At 47.4% G+C, this 20909-nt stretch overlaps 1 protein-coding gene across 1 annotated transcript in view; it reads left to right on the forward strand.

Annotated features, from left to right (window-relative positions):
- The window catches only part of LOC119464299 (motor neuron and pancreas homeobox protein 1), an 82238-nt gene extending 67766 nt beyond the window's left edge, over positions 1–14472 (forward strand). Inside the window, exons 2-3 of the mRNA XM_037725207.2 lie at positions 8381–8541; positions 10263–14472. Coding sequence (XP_037581135.1) covers positions 8381–8541; positions 10263–10730 — 629 coding nt within the window. The 3' untranslated portion in view covers positions 10731–14472. The remainder of the gene's footprint in view (positions 1–8380; positions 8542–10262) is intronic.
- The last annotated feature ends 6437 nt before the right edge of the window (positions 14473–20909 follow it).

The raw sequence follows: 20909 nt of genomic DNA on the forward strand, positions 1-20909 counted from the left end.
GGTTTGTTGTGTTTGAGTTTCTTCGTAACAGACTTATGTTTTCAATTACAATCCGACGCTATCATGTCTTTAGGTTATGGTTAAATCGTACATTACGTTTTCTAACGGATTTCACTTCGAGAATTTCAATTTTGTTGACTAACGCCTTGCGCCACGCGGAGGGCCTGCGCGGCCGCGGTGATTTTCTCCGACGCCGGCGCGCCCACGCCGACACCTAATCCGACACGGGGCCCTTAATGCTATCGCGTTAAAATAGCAAAACGTGTCGTCTCGGGAAACTGAAGGTGCTAAAAACTGCAGCCACTTGAAGCACGTGTGCAATAAAGCGTCAATATAGAAAGTTTGACGAACTTGAGTTAATTCGTAGTGACTTTGCAGTATGAGATGAGTTCAGCTAAAAATTATTAGCACGCGCTTTGAGTTTTGTAACATTTGTCCTCGTTTTTCGCGCTGTTACAGTACCGTCATTAGCACCGTGTTCATTACTAAGCGCGACTTTAAGAGCGGACTCTGTCGACTCTGGGAAAATAACCATGAATATATAAAGCTAGGGATTTCTCAGGCGGACTAGGATTTTTATGGGTTATTCTAGGGATATATGGACACAGTAGGTTGTCAGCACTGATTTGGTGATTTGGCTGCAATAGGCGGTAACCTCACCATTGGCCACGTCGATTCTTTATGCATAAACTAATGCTATCGTCAGACGAGCGAATACGCTTTGAGGGTGTGCACTTCGACGCTAGTGTCATTCGCAGACGGCCACACAGAAAGGCTTAATCACACTAGGTTGTAGAATGCACTCGTCAGAAAGTGCGTTCGTCGGTCACACTTCGGTGCTTCAAAACTAAAATAATAGCCACGTACAGGGTCGGCACTAATTCTAGAACTATATTTTCGTGATTTCGAATGTTCTAAGCACCGCCGATTACGAAAACCGCCGTTCTTCCAGTGGTAATCAAAGCCGTGTCGTTTTCTTGCTATGAAAATTATACGGACGCTCGAGGCGCGTTCGCGCCGTCGCCTTTAACGTTGATCGTGCAATCACGATTTCGATGCGCATGCGTGGCGTGCGCATGGAGGGTTAGAACCAAGGAGGTTTAAAAAATGTCCCGGAAGCGCAGTGCGTTTGGCCGTAAAAGTGACGACGCGTGACGTAGACTATAAGTCACGCTGCGCTCAATCAGCTCTGCCGTATAGCCGGGGCAGCGTTCTGGCTGTACTGTTGCATATATGGCATATATGAGCGTTATGTGCACGCATATTAGCGTTCCTGCTGAGCAGCTGTGTGCAGGCCGAACCGTGCGTGGTACGCGCACACTGGTATGAGCCGAACGGACAGTAATCGTCAAGGTAAATATAGCTCACCCTTTCTTTGGGCGCTGACGAACGCCAATGGTTCTATTCGGTCGCATCTCACCGCCGAGAAGCGACGCCTGCAACGCCGCTGGTGGTGCCCCTTGCAGTATATCACGCCATGCAGCTCTCTGAAAGGCCTTCAGCGCAGCCCTAAAATCGGCATTCTATTCTGCCAAAAAAAAAAAACTTAAAAAAGTTCGTCTGTCTTGTTTCTGCCACATCTAAGGTTAAAATGGATACAGCTGTAGTAATTCGAACCGTGGCTTCGGATGATAGTATCTAAGTCAGATAAATTTACCCGGTTCCATGAAAAAACAACACAGATCGAGCGATAGGGTAGCTATACAATTCAACTGCTGCACAGTTTACCGAAGTCAGCCGTGCAGCGAATGACAAGCGCAGATTCATTCTCTTTCTTTCGAAGGGGAATTTTCTCGTTCGCATGCCACGCGAAGCAATAATCATTTGCACTCGCCTTTTCCCTCGTGCACGCGGCGCAGAAGCTGTCGGTTCTGTACGGTCATACTTTCACAGATTGAAATGGTTGAGCTCATGATTCGTAAAACTTTTCGATTTTCAGTCCATTTTTCTCGCAGTGACAGCTGTGAAAATCGCACGATGATTCCGGGTACTTCGTCTTGTCTCGAAGGCAACGTACAGTATATGTACCGCCTCGACGTCACTTGCTGTCAGCTCTGACAAGCTCACCGATTTTGCTACTTCATTTAGCTTTGTTAGGAGGTTTTCATTATTAGTTACCGTTATTCCATGCACTTCAACATTCAACTTCTGCTGCGCTCTTCAAGGTCGTTTAATGAGGTTATGTGTTGCTGAATGTTGCTTGGGATTGCATTGTCCTCCCCGAGTTCAGATACCTTTTTCTTCAAGCTGGTTATTTCCTTTTCTTGGGCAACTTGACGACTCAGTATTTCATCGTATTTTTGAGACATTTGAAGATGGCCGCTATCTTGTACGCGTTCGAAAAGCCGACGTTCGGTTTCGCCTCACGCGATTGGCCTAGAGTGGCCTATAGGCCGCGATATCGGCGTGGCCTGGACAATGGCGTGAGACGAAACCGAACGTCGGCTTTTCGAACGCGTCCAAGATAGCGGCCTAGCTGAATTGAAGCGTTCACTTTGGGGGGTCTCACACGGCCGCGCATCCACACAACTTCTACCTGCTGCGGCAAGCTAGCAAGCATGTCTAGTTTGCGTGTTATCTCTCCGAAGAAGACCGAAAGGTCGGAATCCATGCATCGCGCGCCTGTCCTTTTGCTATGTTAGCTTTTAGCGCTCTGCACGCCGAACATCGCTACGCCTTGCGCCCGCTCTCACCTTTGCGTTTATATGCACCCGGAACAATCACTGAGATGGTAGCCGTACTCACATTGGGAGCATTTCATGAAGCGTCCACCTGCGGGGAGGGAGTCGTTGCAGAAACGGCACTGCCTCTTCACGGCCCCACTATAGGTGTACACATAGTGCAAACAGCACCAAACGCCCAAAGCACTTGACACCAACAATATCGTATTGACACGTAGTAGTGACAGTGAAGAAAACAGTCGTAAAACTGTGTATGACGAAACTGGTTGTTTATTGGGCGAACCTGTGCCCACAAAAGCAAGCTGCACTCAAAGCACAACGATAGCGGCGAACACAGTCGGCGATCGTCGAAAATCTGATCAGCGTCGAAACGCGTCGGCTTTTATACATGAGTCATCGAAGGTTCCAGATTATTCCCTGGTGCCCGCGTGTCTTCCAGAAAGTTTTAGACAATTCGCGTAGGTCATACAATCAGATTACGTAAGCGTCGGTTACAACCGACAACGGATAGAAGCATCGATAACGTTCGAGAAACTTCCGATACATGCAGGCGCGTCCTGTGCCTAGCGATAACGTTTATCATTTGTTAGCCGGTGAAAAGCGGTCACCGGTGAAAGATGAACAAGCATACGTTTCCATACCCTCCCCTCAAAAAGCAGCGTCCCGATGCTACAAAACAAACACAAAAGTGAAAACAAAACCAGGCGTAATAAAGAGGGAAAAAAAAACAATAACAAAGCAACAAAGTACCTAAGTTCGTCAACGGGCGTAGAAAGGCTTAAGACGCACCACGTGGATGACTTCAGGTCGTGCCCAGCGCCGCTGTGATTGTGAAATGCCGTCTGGCACGACCTCATAGTCCAGTGCGCCAATACGTCGGATGACCTTATAGGGCCGAAATAGCGACGTAACAGTTTCTCGCTAAGTCCTCATCGGCGTATCCGAGTCCAGACCCAAACACGGTCGCCGGGCTGGTACTCGACGTAGCGTCGTCGGAGATTGTAGTGTCGGCGGTCGGTCCTCTGCTGGCTCTTGATTCGCAGGCGGGCGAGCTGTCGACCTTCTTCGGCACGCTGCAAATAGGTGGCAACGTCGAGATTTTCTACGTCGGTGACGTCCGGTAGCATGGCGTCAAGCGTCGTTGCAGGATTCCTTCCGTAGACCAGGTTGAACGGCGCCACGTGCATCGTTTCTTGCACGGCCGTGTTGTATGCGAAGGTCACGTACGGAAGGATGGTATCCCACGTCTTGTGTTCGACGTCGACGTACATTGCCAGCATGTCGGCGACGGTTGAGGCGCTCGGTGAGGCCATTCGTCTGCGGGTGGTAGGCGGTGGTCCGGCGATGGCTTGTTTGGCTGTATCGCAGGATGGCTTGCGTTAGTTCTGCCGTAAAGGCCGTACCTCTGTCGGTGATGAGGACTTCTGGGGCACTGTGACGCAGGAGGATGTTCTCAACGAAGAATCGGGCTACCTCGGCGGCACTTCCTTTGGGCAAGGCTTTTGCTTCGGCGTAGCGGGTGATGTAGTCCGTAGCTACGACGATCCATTTATTCCCGGACGTGGACGTCGGGAAAGGCCCCAGTAAGTCCATCCCGATCTGCTGGAACGGTCGGCGAGGTGGTTCGATCGGCTGTAGAAGTCCGGCTGGCTTTGTCGGCGGTGTTTTGCGTCGCTGACAGTCTCGGAATGTTATTACGTAATGGGCGACGTCGGCAGAGAGGCGAGGCCAGTAGTATTTTTCTTGTATACTCGTGAGCGTGCGGGAAATACGGAGGTGTCCAGCCGTTGGGTCGTCATGGAGAGCTTGCAGAACCTCTGGACGCAATGCTGAGGGTACCACGAGGAGGTAGTTGGCTCGGAGAGGCGAGAAGTTCTTCTTTAGAAGAATGTCGTTTTGCAAGTAAAACGACGCCAATCCTCGCCTGAACACCTTCGGCAATGTGACGGTCTTGCCTTCCAGGTATTCTACAAGGCTCCTTAGTTCCGGGTCGGCTCGCTGTTGTTCGGCGAATTCGTCGGCACTGATGGGTCCCAAGAAAGTGTCGTCATCCTGGTCGTCCTGTGGCGGTGGTTCGACGGGGGCGCGAGACAAGCAGTCGGCGTCAGAGTGTTTTCGCCCGGACTTGTAAACGACAGTGATGTCGAATGCTTGAAGTCTCAGACTCCATCGTGCAAGGCGACCTGAAGGATCCTTCAAGTTAGCTAGCCAACACAAGGCGTGGTGGTCGCTCACAACTTTGAAGGGCCTGCCATAGAGGTAGGGGCGAAACTTTGATGTAGCCCAGATGATGGCGTTGATGGAGCAACACGGCGGCAACGGAGGTGGGGGCGGCAAAAATGCGGGGCAAGATAAGTTTTAGGAATGAACTTGCGGTTACCAACCAGCAAAGGGTAGAATAAAGATGTAAATGGGCGTCCTTCTGCCACCGCTGTCACCACCCGTGTGAGCTGGATCAGCTTGACCGCCACGAGCGCGACCAGCGCAGCCAAGACGAATATAGTTCGTTACGTCAGTGCGGGCGAGAAACCTTGAAGACGGCGCAGCATTTTCCGTGTTGAATTTGGCTAGATGAAGCGTTCAAAAAATTCACCGACGATTACGATACTACCTAATGCGAAATTTGAGCGCAGCTTTATACGTGTTTTCAAATTCGCGATATATTGGCTGGCGAGCAGACAGTCTGTCTCACGCGGCACGTTGCAAACGGAGCGAAGTGTGGCGCGACTGCCTCGCTAATCGGGAGATCGCGAGATGCAGCGCGTTGGTGACGCGTGGGCGCGATTCACAGCAGCCGCCGCAGACAGACTTCCGCTCATGCAGCGCTTTGTTTCCATATATGATATCGGTGGGCGCGCTCGCCGCATTCCTTATCGATGGCGTCATCGGTGAACAGATGACGCGCGCTACTCTGGCGCCATCTCGTAGCGATCGTCGCCGCAGAAGACCTCTTGCACGGCACTACGTTTTTCTCTTCACGCTTTCGCCATACCCTTCTCCTCGGTTTCCCTACTCGCGCTCTTTTCGCTATCGCCGTCTTTCATCCCCCGCTGCGCTCCGCGTTCGCTCTTTTAACTTTTGCTATGCTCGTTCGGTCGGTTACGCCGAGGGACGCCGACGCTCAACGCAGAAACGGGCACCTATGAGCTGCGCTCTAAAAGAACGTTGGTTCATGCGATGTGTCGCGAAGCACCAAGCGACCGCGCTGGGAAACATTATTCGGCCAGGTAATCGGAGGCAGCTACAAACCTATATAAAGGGCAGAATAAAGATGTAAGGGGACGTCCTTCTTCCAGCGCCATCACCACCAGTGTGATATAATGTTAAGTATATGATGCCATGAGGGTCTAAAGGAAATCCTTTCTTTATTATGTGCTGTAATATGTCCCGGAAATAAACGCCTTCCGAGCAACGAAGAAAAACGTGACCTAGGGTATTGTTTCTGGTTGCTTACTTATGAAGCAGAGTGAACCCCGTGGCATGTAAAGAGCCCGTTCTTCTAAGCTGTGACGGAGAGTGTTCCTAAGTGTGCAATTTAAAACGAAATTCTTCATGCCTGATGGCACCTGCATTCTTTTTACACGTTTCAATGCGTTCGGACCCTGTCCTCCGTTGTACATATAAGGCTATTATGTACAAAGGGGTAGGGAGTAAATTATTTATTGTGTCGTTATACAGCTTTTTCCTCTTAACCGCAATAAGGTATTCAGGCGAACATCGCACACTCAGGAATCGTACACGTGACACCACTTCCTTAAAATACCATCCAACCGCTACTGGTATAATCTGCGTGCAATACATACATTCCGGCAACAGTCGTCTAAGCCTTGACACACTGTTTGCCATTAGGCCGCCATAGCACGCATACCTCTCCCTTGCCAAAGCTGACTTAAACTCCGTTTCAGACATCAGATTCAACGCTGCGGAAGCTACGCGAGCAGTTCGGTCCCGAAAACGTGTACCTCCACGCGTTTCGTCGATGCTTCGCTGAGCCTATATAAAGAACAGCTTCGCACAATTGCGGTAAAAGAACATCGAACTATCTCAAAGTGCCAACGCAACCTGCGCAAAAAGTATCTCTAGCCTCCACAACGTTGCACCTGATGCCTGAAGTGGAGTTCGTGCTTCAATGCATAAAGCGACGTTTTGTTAAGAACTTAACTGGAACGCCAATGCATTTCTCCGCAAAGTTCGGGAATTAATATTTCGAAACTGGTGTCATCCTGAGAAATAATTTTAAGTGGAACCGGCTTATGAACTCTACGGCTACAATTTTCTGAATTGCAATATGGGCCATCGGGTAATTAGTTAAAAACTTAATTAGTGAATTTTTTGTTGATTAGTCGATTATGCATTTAAATTTCTTGAGCAACTAATGTCCGCCTCTTCGGGTATACCAGCTCATCAACTAGAATTGTGCTATCTGCCACAGGCAACCTTTAAGGATTTTTGAAAGTGTTCGCTGAGACACCCTGTATATAGCTGCTCACCTTACACAAACATGTTGGTCCACCTGGTAACGCTTTTCGTAAGCCCAAACGATGCTGGGCAGCTATAGGTATACCTGCGAAATGCTTCGCATGACATCCATTCCCACAGTGCGTGGAACCTGCGTTATTTTTCACAACTGGGCTACCTTGCAGTTAATATTAGGCGCTTACATTGTCCTTTCCGTTCCTTCTGGTGTTCATGTCTCACGCCTACATTTCAGTAACACAAATTTTTGATGCCGGAGGCACAGTTTTCGTCACTTTGTCGACCACGCAAATTCTTTTTTTGAAAGATTCCTTGCGCGGCGGTTACAGCCGCACATCTCTGTTATACCAGAACGTAAAGAAAGCTGACGCAATGTGTTTTAGTCGTCGCAGTCATCTGCTCACTGCGTACATATAGAACGCTTGGCAGTGCCACCCACCGCACGCTTCAGAACATCAGGGAGGCGGTCCACGTCCGCGTCGCCGTATTCGCACGGCCGCTTCGGCGAAGAACGCCATCGCAGCAGCCACCGCCCTTCCACTTGCCGGCGTCGAGAGTGGGCGGTGATGAAATTTTCCAGCGACGAAACGAGACGGCAAACTGAAAACTGCGATGCCACGTTAAAGTTTCCTGACGCTTCGTGTTCTGCGATTCGTTCTGGATACAGGACCATTTGCTGCTGACCGCGGCGATACGTGACAATAATACGGCAGCGAGCGTCGCCACAGAACTCGGAGCGTGTCGAAGCAAAGCGCGCGCCAACTGAGCGCTGCTGCGAGGCGACGACTGGAGAACGTATAGTTACTTCGAACGAAAGCGAGTTCTTACATCGCAAGCAAGCATCCCGCGGATGCTTTGTTTACTTTGCGCCAGCTTCAGAGATGGGATAGAATGCGAAATAAGCGCGCAGTTATTGTGCTGGCTATTCGCGAGCTGACCCGCGGAGAGCCCTGTTCCGTCGTTGCTCTCCGAATCTAGTGGGCCACGGTGTAAGACTGCGCCGTATAGGACTGTATTTACAAGTCTGTAGGTGTTGACCATAGTATCTAGAAGTAATAATTCACTCGAGCAGCACTTACAGTGAGGTTCAGTTCAGCTTATTGATTTGTCAATTGGTTCATGTACACTGTGGTGTCACACAGAAAGAGGAATGGACACTCCTATGAAGACGTTCAACAGCCCAATTCATGAAACTCTCTAATGTGCACTCCTTTTACGCGCAGGCCAGCCGCAGGCGGCACTGTTGGGCAAGACGCGGCGTCCGCGGACGGCGTTCACTAGCCAACAGCTGCTGGAGCTGGAGAACCAGTTTCGCATGAACAAGTACCTTTCCAGGCCCAAGAGGTTCGAGGTGGCCACGAACCTCATGCTCACTGAGACACAGGTAAGCATAACAAAATATGTCTTCAACTGGGCCAGTCGGTATACTGTAGTTGGCTAGTTGGTAGCTATAGTTGGCTAGTTCACTCCACTGGCTTCCACGCGAGAGACAAGGATGAACAACTGCGCAAATGTCAGCTGTTCATTGTTCGCAAGCGCTCGTCAGTACTACTTTAGAAGGCAAGATATGGCCACAATGTAAAAGAAAAAAAGTTAGTAACAAAAAGAAGAGGAAGTCATAGCAATCAGCTTTCGGTATCACAAGTACGACCTTACGTATCAGAAGAGGAATTCAAATTAGCACACGTGCATAGGGAAGTATAGACAGAACAGATGAGATGAGACACTTGTCTTGTCTGCAGTTCTCTGTGTAAGTGTGTTAGTTTGGGCCCCTCTAATAGAAATGATTCACCATCTAACCCAACGGGAACTACTCCTATGGCTTTATAGAGCCATAGTACTCCAAGCCATAGTACATCGCATCCAAGCCGTAGTACTTCTGTGGCTTTATGTATAGTTTCGTCAATTGCTTTAGCTCGGGGCTAGCTCCGATGCCACCTATTCAAATACATGAAAAACGCAGAAACTCTCTTATGCGGAAACCGCTGAATCGCTTTTAATTAAATTTGTTGCGTTGACAAATAAAGTTAAATTCTAGGGACTCAAGAAATCAGAATCGCTAATTAGGTCTGGAATTTCTTAACGAAAGTACCCCAAAACTGGTAAGCTTAAAAAATGGAAGTACGAAGTTAATCCGTAACTCTGAACCTTAAAGAGATATCGCAATTTCGTAACTGCATCTGTTAGAGCATTTAAAGCAGAGATAGTTTATAAATGAAGTCACTGTTTACGTGAAATTGTTATATGTTTACGAGGGTTTTGCAAAAGGCCTATGCACAAAGTCGTGATATATATCAATGTGGTGTATAATATACCAATTTTGTCCGCTTTAGATGTATTATTAGGTGTAGTTTAGAGAATTGTGATATCGGTTTTCATTTGATGAACTGGAGTTGTAAATTTGATAGGCGTGCGTGCGTGCGTGCGTGTGCGTGTGTGTGTGTGTGTGTGTGTGTGTGTGTGTGTGTGTGTGTGTGTGTGTGTGTGTGTGTGTGTGTGTGTGTGTGTGTGGTGTGTGTGTGGTGTGTGTGTGTGTGTGTGGTGTGTGTGTGTGTGTGTGGTGTGTGTGTGTGTGTGTGTGTGTGTGTGTGTGTGTGGGTGTGTGGGTTGGGTGTGTGGGTGGGTGATGTGTGTGTGGTGTGTGTGTGTGTGTGTGTGTGTGTGTGTTGCAACAGTCACGAATTGTTTCGAAAGGCGAAGGCCCTTTTCTTACATTTTTGTTGCGCAAACAAACAGGGACGAAGAAAAGGAGACACAAGGACGAGCGCTTCCGAAAAGCGCTCGTCCTTGTGTCCTCCTTTCTTCGTCCCTGTTTGTTTGCGCACAAAAATTTAAGAAAATGAATCTGTTCCAACTAGGCCGACTCGCAGTTATGCCGAAGGCCCTAAATGCAGAATGTGCTTCCTACAGCCACTATAGGTCTTAAACTGTAAATTTTAAATGTAACAACCTTCATCAAAATCGTTACATCTATAGTTGGCTGCTCCGAATGTACGGCGAGATACACAGGTCGGCGTTGCTTTCTATTTGCTTCGGTGGACCAAATGTTGCTTTTGGACGTCCAAGCCTGTCAATGCTCGGTGCCTTCTGTTTCCTCCATTTCAGGTGAAAATCTGGTTCCAGAACCGGCGCATGAAATGGAAGCGCAGCAAGAAGGCGCAACAGGAGGCCAAGGCGCGAGCTTCCGATAAAGGCGGTGACCAATGTCGGCAGAGCCCGGCACCGTCCACAGGCAGTGCAACTTCCCAGCCGCCCTCCTCGCAACAGGCGCCACAGCAGCAGCCGCATCGGCATCCGCAGCACGCGCCCCCCCAGCATCGACTACCCTTGAACAGCGGCGTCGAGTACCCGGACTCGCCGGTGGCGCGAGACCTCCACCTGAGACTCCAGCAGCCGCACCAGCATCACCATCAGCAGGACAGTGAGAGTGTGTCGTCGCGCGGTGCCAACAGCGACGCCGAGCCGGACGTGGCTTTGTCACCGGGACTGGCGGACTCCAATATGGCGCTGTCGCTGTGTTCTCAGCCCACGGGGCGTAGCACAGACCTCATCTACCGACCTTACGTGGTGTGACGCTAGGCCTCCCGCGGCGAGGAACGTGGAGCGCGTCGCCGTTAGCATGACGCGCAAAAGTGCAGGCCCTCAGGGTACGAACGATGGCATCGCGATCTCACGGGGCGCCGCCATGTTTGAAAGCGCAGGCGGCGCCACCTATCACAAATGCGGCGAAGCTTTGGTTTGGGCTACGACGCCACGAGATACATTGTAGTGCACATGTAAGTCTAAATTTCTTAGTTTGTTAAGTCAGTAAGCGTTCACCCAGGTGCACTGCCCACGACGACTGCCTACAAAATCAAGTGACACGCAACGCCGTAACGCGTCGCTGACAGAAAAAATTTCCGCGCTTGAGAAAGATTCAGTCAGTCGCGCTGGCAAACGTGGCGGGGATATTCGGCTGGTCGACAGAGTGTACGAAACACCACTCAGTCGGTAAGACCTTCTCACCGTCTGCCCGCACACAATTCTACGATATTTTACTGGTCGCGCGCCCTGCTGCGGCTGCTCCAGCCAGCCGAGGTCATGGTCAAGTTTGTGTTCTTCCACCATGCTGAGTGCTGTCTCGATTCTAGTCGTTCCTACTTTCCCTGTCTTGTCGAACACGGCAGTGGCATATAATTTTCCAGATTAGACGGTAGTCGGTTTGCGAAGAGTGCTTATCACCGAGTCCATAACCGTTGCGAGGCGTGCAGGTGCGGAACTACTTCACAACCACTAAAGACATAAGGAAATTTCTCCAAATTCCCTCGCGTTACACTCAACGATAGATATCACATGCGCGTTACGTAAATAAGGAAGACAGCTCAATAAATTACTATTCCGACTCTACCATTGGCTCGTTCGCGCACAGATAGTTCGCAGAAATAGCAACTCTCGGTGCGGTTTGTTTAATGCCTTACTGGGGTGCATTATATTCGTGATTAACCAAAAATACATCAGTAATGCGTGTCTTCTACGGAGGCGCCGTCTGTTAGTGCACTGTTACAGCAAAATACAGTGCGATGTGTTTTCCATCTGAAATATGGCGCCAAGTTCTCTACGGTGAGATAAACGCTTTTTTTTTCGGTACAGCATGTCGCAATGACTACGAGTATTTCAAAATTATCCTGCATGTAACAAGAAAGTACTCCACATAAACGTAGCACAGTCGACTCCCGTTCATTCGACCCTTGCGGGACCGCAACCTTTGGTTGAATTATCCGAAAGGTCGAATTGACAAACGACGGCAAAATAAACGAATTTAGATATTTTTATTGCTTAAAGTGGTCTGTCACTGTCAGCAGACTGCTTGAATGGAGTATTAGAGTAACTACACATGTCGTCGATGAGGGTCCTATACAAACATCAGTGCACCGCAAGTCGCCATGATCACTGCAGGACTGGTTGCTGCCATCACCGTTGTCGCCTAGGAAAGCAGTAGCGCCGTCTGCCGACTTTCTTGTGTTTTCGAGTTTTTAATGGCCGCTACGCGCATGATGGGGCGCCGGTGAAGGGGATCGAATTAACCGAAGCGACATGCTTTCGCTTTCGAACTAAACGAGTTTTCCTCCCAAAGCAATGGATGCTTTTTGCCGGCACTTTTCACGGCGTTCGAATTACGCGAAAAGTCGAACTACTCAGGGTCGAATTAACGGGAGTCGACTGTATTAAAATACACCGTGGAATGCAATATCTGTGCAGAATTTGAGCGCAAACGAGCACGCAGTTTAGCCGGATGAACCGTTCATTCTTGCGTCCCTTGTCTATACGCAACACCCTTACTATACAGAATGGTGCGCCAGTTGGCATTTGGGATCATTTCCAGTGCGCTTACCTCTATAGCGTTTTGGGGAAGCAGTGGTGTTACAGCAGAACTATACTCTCCGGAAGCTGTGGTATACCCGAAAGGAGCAGCAAAGCGATATTATGCGGTTAACAGTGGCGGGATTACGCAAAGATTTGCTTCGCATGAAGGTGATCATGGCGATGACACGCGATATTATTGGAAAAAATGCAAGGGCGTACAGCCCTACTTCACCATGGTAGCCGGGTGATCGCAGCTCCAGGATTCCGTCTGCTAACTTTAGCAAGAAACTCGAGGAATGGCCTTTAACCTTCGCCCAGTATTTCACGTGTCTCCGTTTTGTACGGGACTGCCTCAGCATAAACTCAAATTTTATCAGTCAGCATAGTATCAAAGAAGCACGCTACAAATTTCAAACAGGGTTTGCGATGTCATTCACGAGAGTCGCAATAGATTCGTTGCGTCGCTAGATGACAACACTTTTCCCAGTGTCATCGACATTGAAGTCAATGATGGCGTTTTGGCCTGACGTTCGTGCGTGCATGCAATGGCCTCGAGGTGTCGCCGAAGTCGCGTCCAGTTCCTCGTATCGCGCGGCGAACGCCCGTTTCGATGAGCGTGTAACGTCGATCGAATGTAGCGCAGTAGGATATAATTTATTCAATTGTCATTTTCATTCATTTTTTTTTTTTTTGATCTCGTAAGTTCATTCTGCATTCTGCCGGTGCTGTTGTGAAGTTCTTGTGACGGCTTGCTGTGAGGTGAAACAGATTTCGATTGATTTCGCACCCTGGAGTTGAAATGCATGATACAAGTACCGTTAGGAGGTAATCGCTTTATTTAGATATAGAAGGACTGCACCTTAGTACGACTGAGCAATAAGTGACGTGCTTCAGTGGCCCGTAAGTGAATGACCGTAAACGGACAACCGATGCTTATTGAGACAAGAAGTTGTGATTATTAGGAAAGGAGCTGCATCTTTCTTTCTGCGCCGCAGGTCATGCTGTAAAAAGAAGATAGTGCAAGGCTTGCGTGACTGCTGTCATTTCTGCATGGAGTACAAATTTGGTTTCTGAACTGTCGTCGCATGAAACAATTTATGTGCAATTTTGTACGGTGATTTATGGGACATCCGTTGAAGTCACGCAGGGACAGTGTCTTCACGTGTTCACAAGTGTTACACGGAAGCAGGTACAAGCAGTTTGGGTGAACACGGAGCGTTCAAACTTAAAGATCGTTACTTGCACTGAAGTATATTTTATATTATCGTGCTTCTGTCGCGTAGATTATAAGAAAAGTCACATTTTGGCAGAAAACAAACAGATTGAGAGATATTTATTTACAGAAAGGCCGAGATGTCACCATAAGAACAAGCAAAGAAAACAAGGCATATTTCATTCAATGCTGATATCCAATGAAGGTTGCTCTGTTCTCTTGTTTGTTTGTGTGTTTGTTTGTATTGCTAAAATTTGACCTTTTTTTTTCTAATCTATGCCACAGAAGCACCAGAACATGAAGTACAGTTCAGTGCGAATAACTAGCTTTAAGTTCGAACATTCGTATACTAACCGTTATATACCTTATTCGGTGGCTTGAAACATATTGAGTGGTGATCTTCTGAACAAACAGTACGCGGAACGTGGCTGACGCAAATAATATACTGAGCGATAAAAAGTTGGTTTCCGCTGTCACCTCCGGTGCAATATTCGCCATGCAGTGCTAATGATGTGACGACGCGAACTGACAACTGCGCTTTCGACAGCCCTTTCATATGCGAATGTTGCGAGTGTTGCAGTCGATTCGGTTTCAATTCGCATTGAAAAAAAAATTAAGCACTGTGCAGAATGTCCGATCTCTGATGTCGCCTTTTACAGGCTTTGCTTTCAGTGAATGTGCTCGGAGTCATTCTTTCTGAGAAACAAAGAAAAAAAGACACTCTCGGTTTCCTTTAATACCTCATACTGTACATAACCTGTTCATTAAAAATTCTTCTATAGGGATGTTTGTGCTTCTGTTTCCTTTATACTATTATAGCACTGGTAATCGTGGAAGCCCGCTAATTGAGCAAGTACAGACCGAAAGGTAAGTGTGTGGCACCGCATGTGCCAACACTTCCACGTACACTGCACCTTTTGTGGATTTTCTATCCAGCGCTGGGATGCTCCGCCCACTTATCGTGCTTCAAATGGTATAGGCATTGTTAATAGGAAGCTTTTATCCAGGCGCCAACTGTTTTCTTACTCAAACACACAGAAAGAACCGAAATGTGTTTAAAAGACAACCGATGAACCGATTTGAATGAAATGTGTTGCAATTGAGAAAGTTCAATTCTACTGACTGTAAAAGCATAACCTTAATTTAAGGACCTGTAATTTCTTACGAAAATTCCCTGAAACTTGGTTAGCCTAAAAATAAAATTAATCATTAAGTTTACAAATCGGCAACTCTGCACCAACAGAAGATGTCGCAGTTCTGTATAAGCTGCATCCGTTAGAGCATTTAAAGCGGATAAGTTCGATATATCGATTTACAACATACATGAACTTGCTACATGTTTACGAGGGTTTTGCAAAAGTCATACTCACAATTTAGCGGCATATATCAGAGCGGTGTATGATACGTCAGTGTTGTCCGGTTTAGACGTGTTTAGGTACAGTTTTCAGAAATCTTATATCCTCTTTCAATGCTGACTTAGAGTTGTAAACCTGATAGTTCAGTTTTCTAAATTTTTTTCATTTCAATCATTTTTCTTTGAACATTGAAGGTCTAAATATATAAAAAAATTGGTGGTGCATCCATTCCTTAAATATTATTGGCGACTTCAATGTTATTAGCAATCTATCGTATGGTTCGTGGGTAATTGTTGATGTTACATCGTAAGGTTCGTAACAGCGCAACAAGACACGGACAATATGACGGAAAAACGACAACACGCTTACCTGTTGTCCTTGTCTCGTGTTGCGCTGTTACCAACCTTACGATGAATCCTAACCAACTGGCCCAACTTGTCTAATTTATATAATTATTATAATGAAAGACGGCACATGCCAGCCGACACGCGTAGCTAGTGACCCACGTTGGCAACAACGATGGTTATTCAAGAAAGACGCCTACCCAGTCAAAAATACCTTGTGGCCCAAGTTGGCGTCAAAGCCTGGTTCACCTGAAGAGCACCACATACCAAAAGTTACGCACCCAGACATGCAAATTGGTCCAACGATTGGTTTTGAACCCGGATTCCCGAGCACAGCAGTCCAGTGCTAACCATGGACTACCTCCCAAGTTGGCGGGAAAGAGGTTAGCTGCGGACATAAATGCATAGGTGCATAGAGACATACCACAAACTGGGGCAAGTTCTCAAAGAATGCTAATCGCACTAAAATTGGCGGTGCATCCATTTTTTTTAATTATTGGCGACTTTATCGCTATTAGCCCTCTATCTATTGGTTAATGTGCAGTTGTTTATTATATCTTTTATATACCGCTTATTATCAAATGCGGCACATATCCGGTGCCAAGTACACTGTGACCCAAGTTGGCGTCAAAGAGGTTTGTTCACGACATACCCAATGTTCCACACCCAGTGACCACAGTTAGTCCCACGGTTGGTTTTGAACCCACTTCCCACCTATCCTGCGGACGAAACCGAAGTTACATAGCAGACGTTAAGATACTTACGTGGAACGGGATTAAAACGCGCCACGTAGTGAAACTTATATGCGACGAGATACGGATGTATTTCTCACATATAGTGAAACGTATGTGGAGCGATATTAAGAGATATATAACCGTACAGTAACAGTGGCAAGAAGCTCGAATGAAGGAATATAGCCGACGGTCATTGACATGCGTTCCACATACGTTCCACCTAGCTAGCGCGACAGTTTTGCAAATGCGCTCCACTCGTCCTATATGGTGCCTATCTATGGGGCCTATCTCGTCCCACATAGGCCTCACTGAGTTGTTGAGTGGAGCGCATTTGCAACATACCAGAAAAAGATTTTTTTTTCTTGCGGCCGAGTTTCAGCATTGCGTACGAAATTTCTGGCTCAATGTATTCAGCCAACACTGAATGACAGGCAACAAGCGTCATTTGTTGGTTTAGAGCATGAGCACTGGACTAGGAAGAAGTCTGGCACGCGACTCACTGTCTTTTGAAAGCAAGACGAGAGGCGACATGTCGATGCAAGATATCCAGATGCAACGGTCTAACACTTGTGATGTAAAGCAAATGAAATGCACACCTATGGCTTACATATGATTAGAGCTGTCTATACAAGTTGAAAACAAAGCCTTAGGTAGTTTGAGGTGAAGCCCATTTCCAGTTTCCTGCATGGGGTTTTCCCTCTATTGCTGAAAAGATTTCCGCAAAATATTTTTTCTTTTGTTGATTATGCTTATTCTTGATATGTTTTGTGCATTTAGCTAGCAAATAAACATTTTCTGGGTATATATATATATATATATATATATATATATATATATATATATATATATATATATATATATATGTGTGTGTGAACGAGATGAAAGGGAACCGAGGGGCCCGAAATTTTATTAATCATATCATAAGAAGCCAACCAACTATGACACCACAGACAACATAGGGGAAATTACTTGTACTTACTAATTGAATTAAAGAAATGGTAAATTAATGGAAATGAAAACGGATGAAAAAACGACTGTACGCAGGTGGGGAACGAACCCACGTCTTCGCATTACGCGTGCGATGCTCTCACCATTGAGCTACCGCGGAACCGTTTTCCCTACCACTTTCTGGGGTATTTATGTTTTACATTATTTATGTGTGCATTTTTCTTTATCTTTCTGTCTCCCCTTACCCCTTCCCCAGTGCAGGGTAGCAAACTGGATACCTACCTTCCGGTTAACCTCCCTGCCTTTCCCATCTCATTTATATCTCTCTCTATCTCTCTCTATGTTTTACAACTAGAACTAACCCTGGGAGTGTTAGCCAGCGCCACCACTCACAAACCTTGGGGCGGATGTGGAACATCCTTTCTGCCGCAGGCGTCACGAGCACGTGATCTTTTTTGGGTGTTGGCAACTGGTCAATAAACCCACATATGCTACCTGAAGGCATCAATGTTGCCGGATTCCGGCAACATTGATGCCTTCAGGTGTAAGGTGCAACATTGGTGCCACTGTAAGGTGTACGATTCAGGCTGATCAAAGTAGTTTAAAGCCATTCGTTCTACAACAATCTTGACTTAAGATTCGGTCGAAAAATTTTCGTATACACGCAGGGTGTGCCAAAATGTTAATCACATGCAGAGTGACACTTAACTGTTCCACTGAATTAAATGATTCCCGTTGTGCAAGTTACCAGCAGTGATCATCAGAAATCTACTCCTGTTTTCTTCGCACGCAAATTTCTGCTATTAGGTCAGCGGCGCCTGAAAACTTTTCCATTTGCACGGCACAGCGCAGAAATTTTCAAACCTTTTTTTTTTTTTGCCGGGACAACTTGCATCGGAACAACTGGTAAGTATTGCACGCACCGGAAACAAACATCGCATACAGGCTATGCAAAGAAGAGGTCGCAAATCGCGACCCCCGTTTTTACGACCTCCTTCGGAAAGGAAACGATGAGCGCCCGCAAAAATCTGCGACGAACAGACCAATGGGGTGAGAGAAGGTAGGGGGAAGATGAAGGAGAGGGCAAAAAAACAAGAAAAGATGCTCGCTCGTGACGTCACTCTCGGGCGAAGTATACACAACACGCCGCCACCCATGCCAGCGTCGACGTCCTCTGCTTGCAGTGGAGAGCAAGGCCGGCAGACATCGGCCATTAGGCTGATTGCCGGTCTTCCCTCCTCTCGCGTTCCGCAACAAATTGCCGCTGAGCATAAAATTACGCGACCCATTTGCTTCCTCGCAGCGTCCGCAAGAGGGCGGCCCGTTTCGCGAGTCCGTATATAGTACATACTATACGTGCGGCCGCTGTACGCTTTCAGCAAACACCAGCGAACCGACGGACCCTGTCGTCCGCGGACTTTTTCCGTTCTTGCTTTCTTGCTTTCTTCCTTTCCTTATTTCTCTTTTCGACCTCGCGAAAATAAAGCGTCCTTTCCGCAGCGCTCATTTTGCCGCACAGAAGCGTAAAAGTCCGGTCTGTTTACTTTATTACTAAGTGTCAAGGCACATCCACGTGAGTCACGTATCACTTTGAAACGGGACGCGACCTTCGATCATTTCGCCGCGCTTCACATTCATTCGGTCCTGACGAGGCTTTTTTCGGGGATGTGGCCTCATCCGGTATAGAGAATGGTATAAATTAGACCTTAGTGGTACGGTGTAGTCCTGAATGTATACAGCCTGGATGTTCACTCGGGGAGCCAAAGATCTTGCATGCGCTCGTGCACGCGGTGGCAAGGCGGGGGCAGGTGATGGCGAAAGTCAACTTATGACCAACGGCGTGGTGCCGCTGAGCCGAGCCTGCGATCGGGTCCGTGGACTGTATCGGTGATTCGCGCCGCGGACTATTTCGGATGATGTCCGCAGGCCGAATCGCTGACTTGGACCGCGGACGAAATCGTTAACGTGAAATGTGAACCGTATCAGTTATTTCCATCGAAGACCGAATGAATAACTTTGTCCGCGGACTGATCAGAAGATGTGGTCCGTGGACTGAATCATAGACGTCGTCTGCGGTCTGAATGGGCGATTATGGTCGGCGAACTAACCTTTTAATCAGTCCGGACTACAGACCAAGTCATCGTTCTGACGCTGCTATAGCTATAGACAATATGCAAAACCAGCAAGTGCGGTTCCCCACACACGTACTTTTGCCTATTCACGCTGGCGGACGTCGAGCTAGAACAGCAATTAAGGTGTCAACATTTGGTATGGTGACATCATTTCTGTCGTACTAAGTTCCTCACACCACCCAAGCTTTCAAAACGCGTGTCGCCGTTTTAACAGTGCTACTATATAGCGAGAACGCGGCCATCTTGGATAAGGCAAATTAGATGTTTGGCATGTAAAGCCTACTTAAGGAAGTTCTCATATAGTCCATTCGGTTCAGCGAATTGATTCGATCTATGAGCGTAATAGAGAACAGTAACAAAATGAATCGGGAAAGTATGCTCAACCTTCGGCAGCTACACATTATAGGGTACAGTATATAGGATCATTTCACAGCTTTCACTTCGTATCTGGTTTACGACTGCTTCCACCGCCTTGGCGAGGGCTGTAACACTCTTCCTCTTTATCTTATGAAATAAGGCGCGGCCGTCGGAAAGGGTGCGAGTAACGGATGGAGAAAGGACAGGATGAGCTCCACTAGCGGCTAAAACAGCTTTCTATAGCGACCCCCTCCCGGAGTTTGCTAACCGTTTTTGATGCTGCTGTCTTGCCGAATAGCGCATGCAGAGAACAGCACTCACCAACGAATTTGCATTTATTATATAGCACCGTCTGTACTATTCCTATAAAGATGTGCCGGTCGTCGTCTATGTTCTCTACGCAGCTGTACACTGAATCAATAAACAGTGCCTAAATATCCTCAACGCAACAAATATACGCCTTCGCGAGCACAATTCCTTTATTAAAGCGTATACCTTTATATCTCTTCTTTCCCGGGGTTTGGCGCGTCTGCTACGTCAGTTTCTTGCCGAGTAAGTTGGGCCGGCCCCGAAAATAGTGCGATAGCAAACTGGGCTGAACTCCCGGTTATGGCGCGATGAAAAGTGTGCCAGTCATGCACGCAGTAATCCGCGGTCGCGTGGATCACGTGGTGGGGGTTTCCGCGTCTTCTTTATTGACCGGGAAGGTACCTAATCATTATGCAGCAAAACGCGCCGCAGAAGATGAACAGTTTTATAGCGTATAATTAGCCACTCGCGAAAAGATCGCTTCCTATCGAGTCTAAAATATGTATTGGATCTGCATGACATTTTATATGATGCCTTAAGTATACACAAGGGCAGTAAACAGCGAACAGCGCGCTTCGTCGACGGTCTTCTCCCATTCAGTCATCATTGACCCAAGATCGCGCGACTTTATGGTCAGTGAAACAGACAAATATAGTTGGATCCTTCTCAAAATTGCTCATTACAGTCGAAAGCATTTCATTTTCCCAAATTTACCTAAGAAATGATCCACAATGGCTTTAGCTTCCCACTCCCCATTAGTTGGGTTACCACGAATAAATGCACGGCTGTGATAATCCACCAGAGCATTGTATTGCCTGCGTTGGAAAAAGAAAGGCACCGTTGTATTTTTTTTTCTATACGAAGTATAACAAATTCTTTTTACAGATCCCATTTAGGGCATAAAAAATAAATCACCGAACTTTGTACTGAGATTAAACCTCAAAAGTATTATGAAATGTGCAAATCAGGTGTTAGCCCCCTAGGGCCTGAGGCCGCACTCTGCATGTTGGTGCAGTA

Source organism: Dermacentor silvarum, chromosome 9, assembly GCF_013339745.2.
Source record: "Dermacentor silvarum isolate Dsil-2018 chromosome 9, BIME_Dsil_1.4, whole genome shotgun sequence".
In the NCBI taxonomy this organism is placed as follows: Eukaryota; Metazoa; Arthropoda; class Arachnida; order Ixodida; family Ixodidae; genus Dermacentor; species Dermacentor silvarum.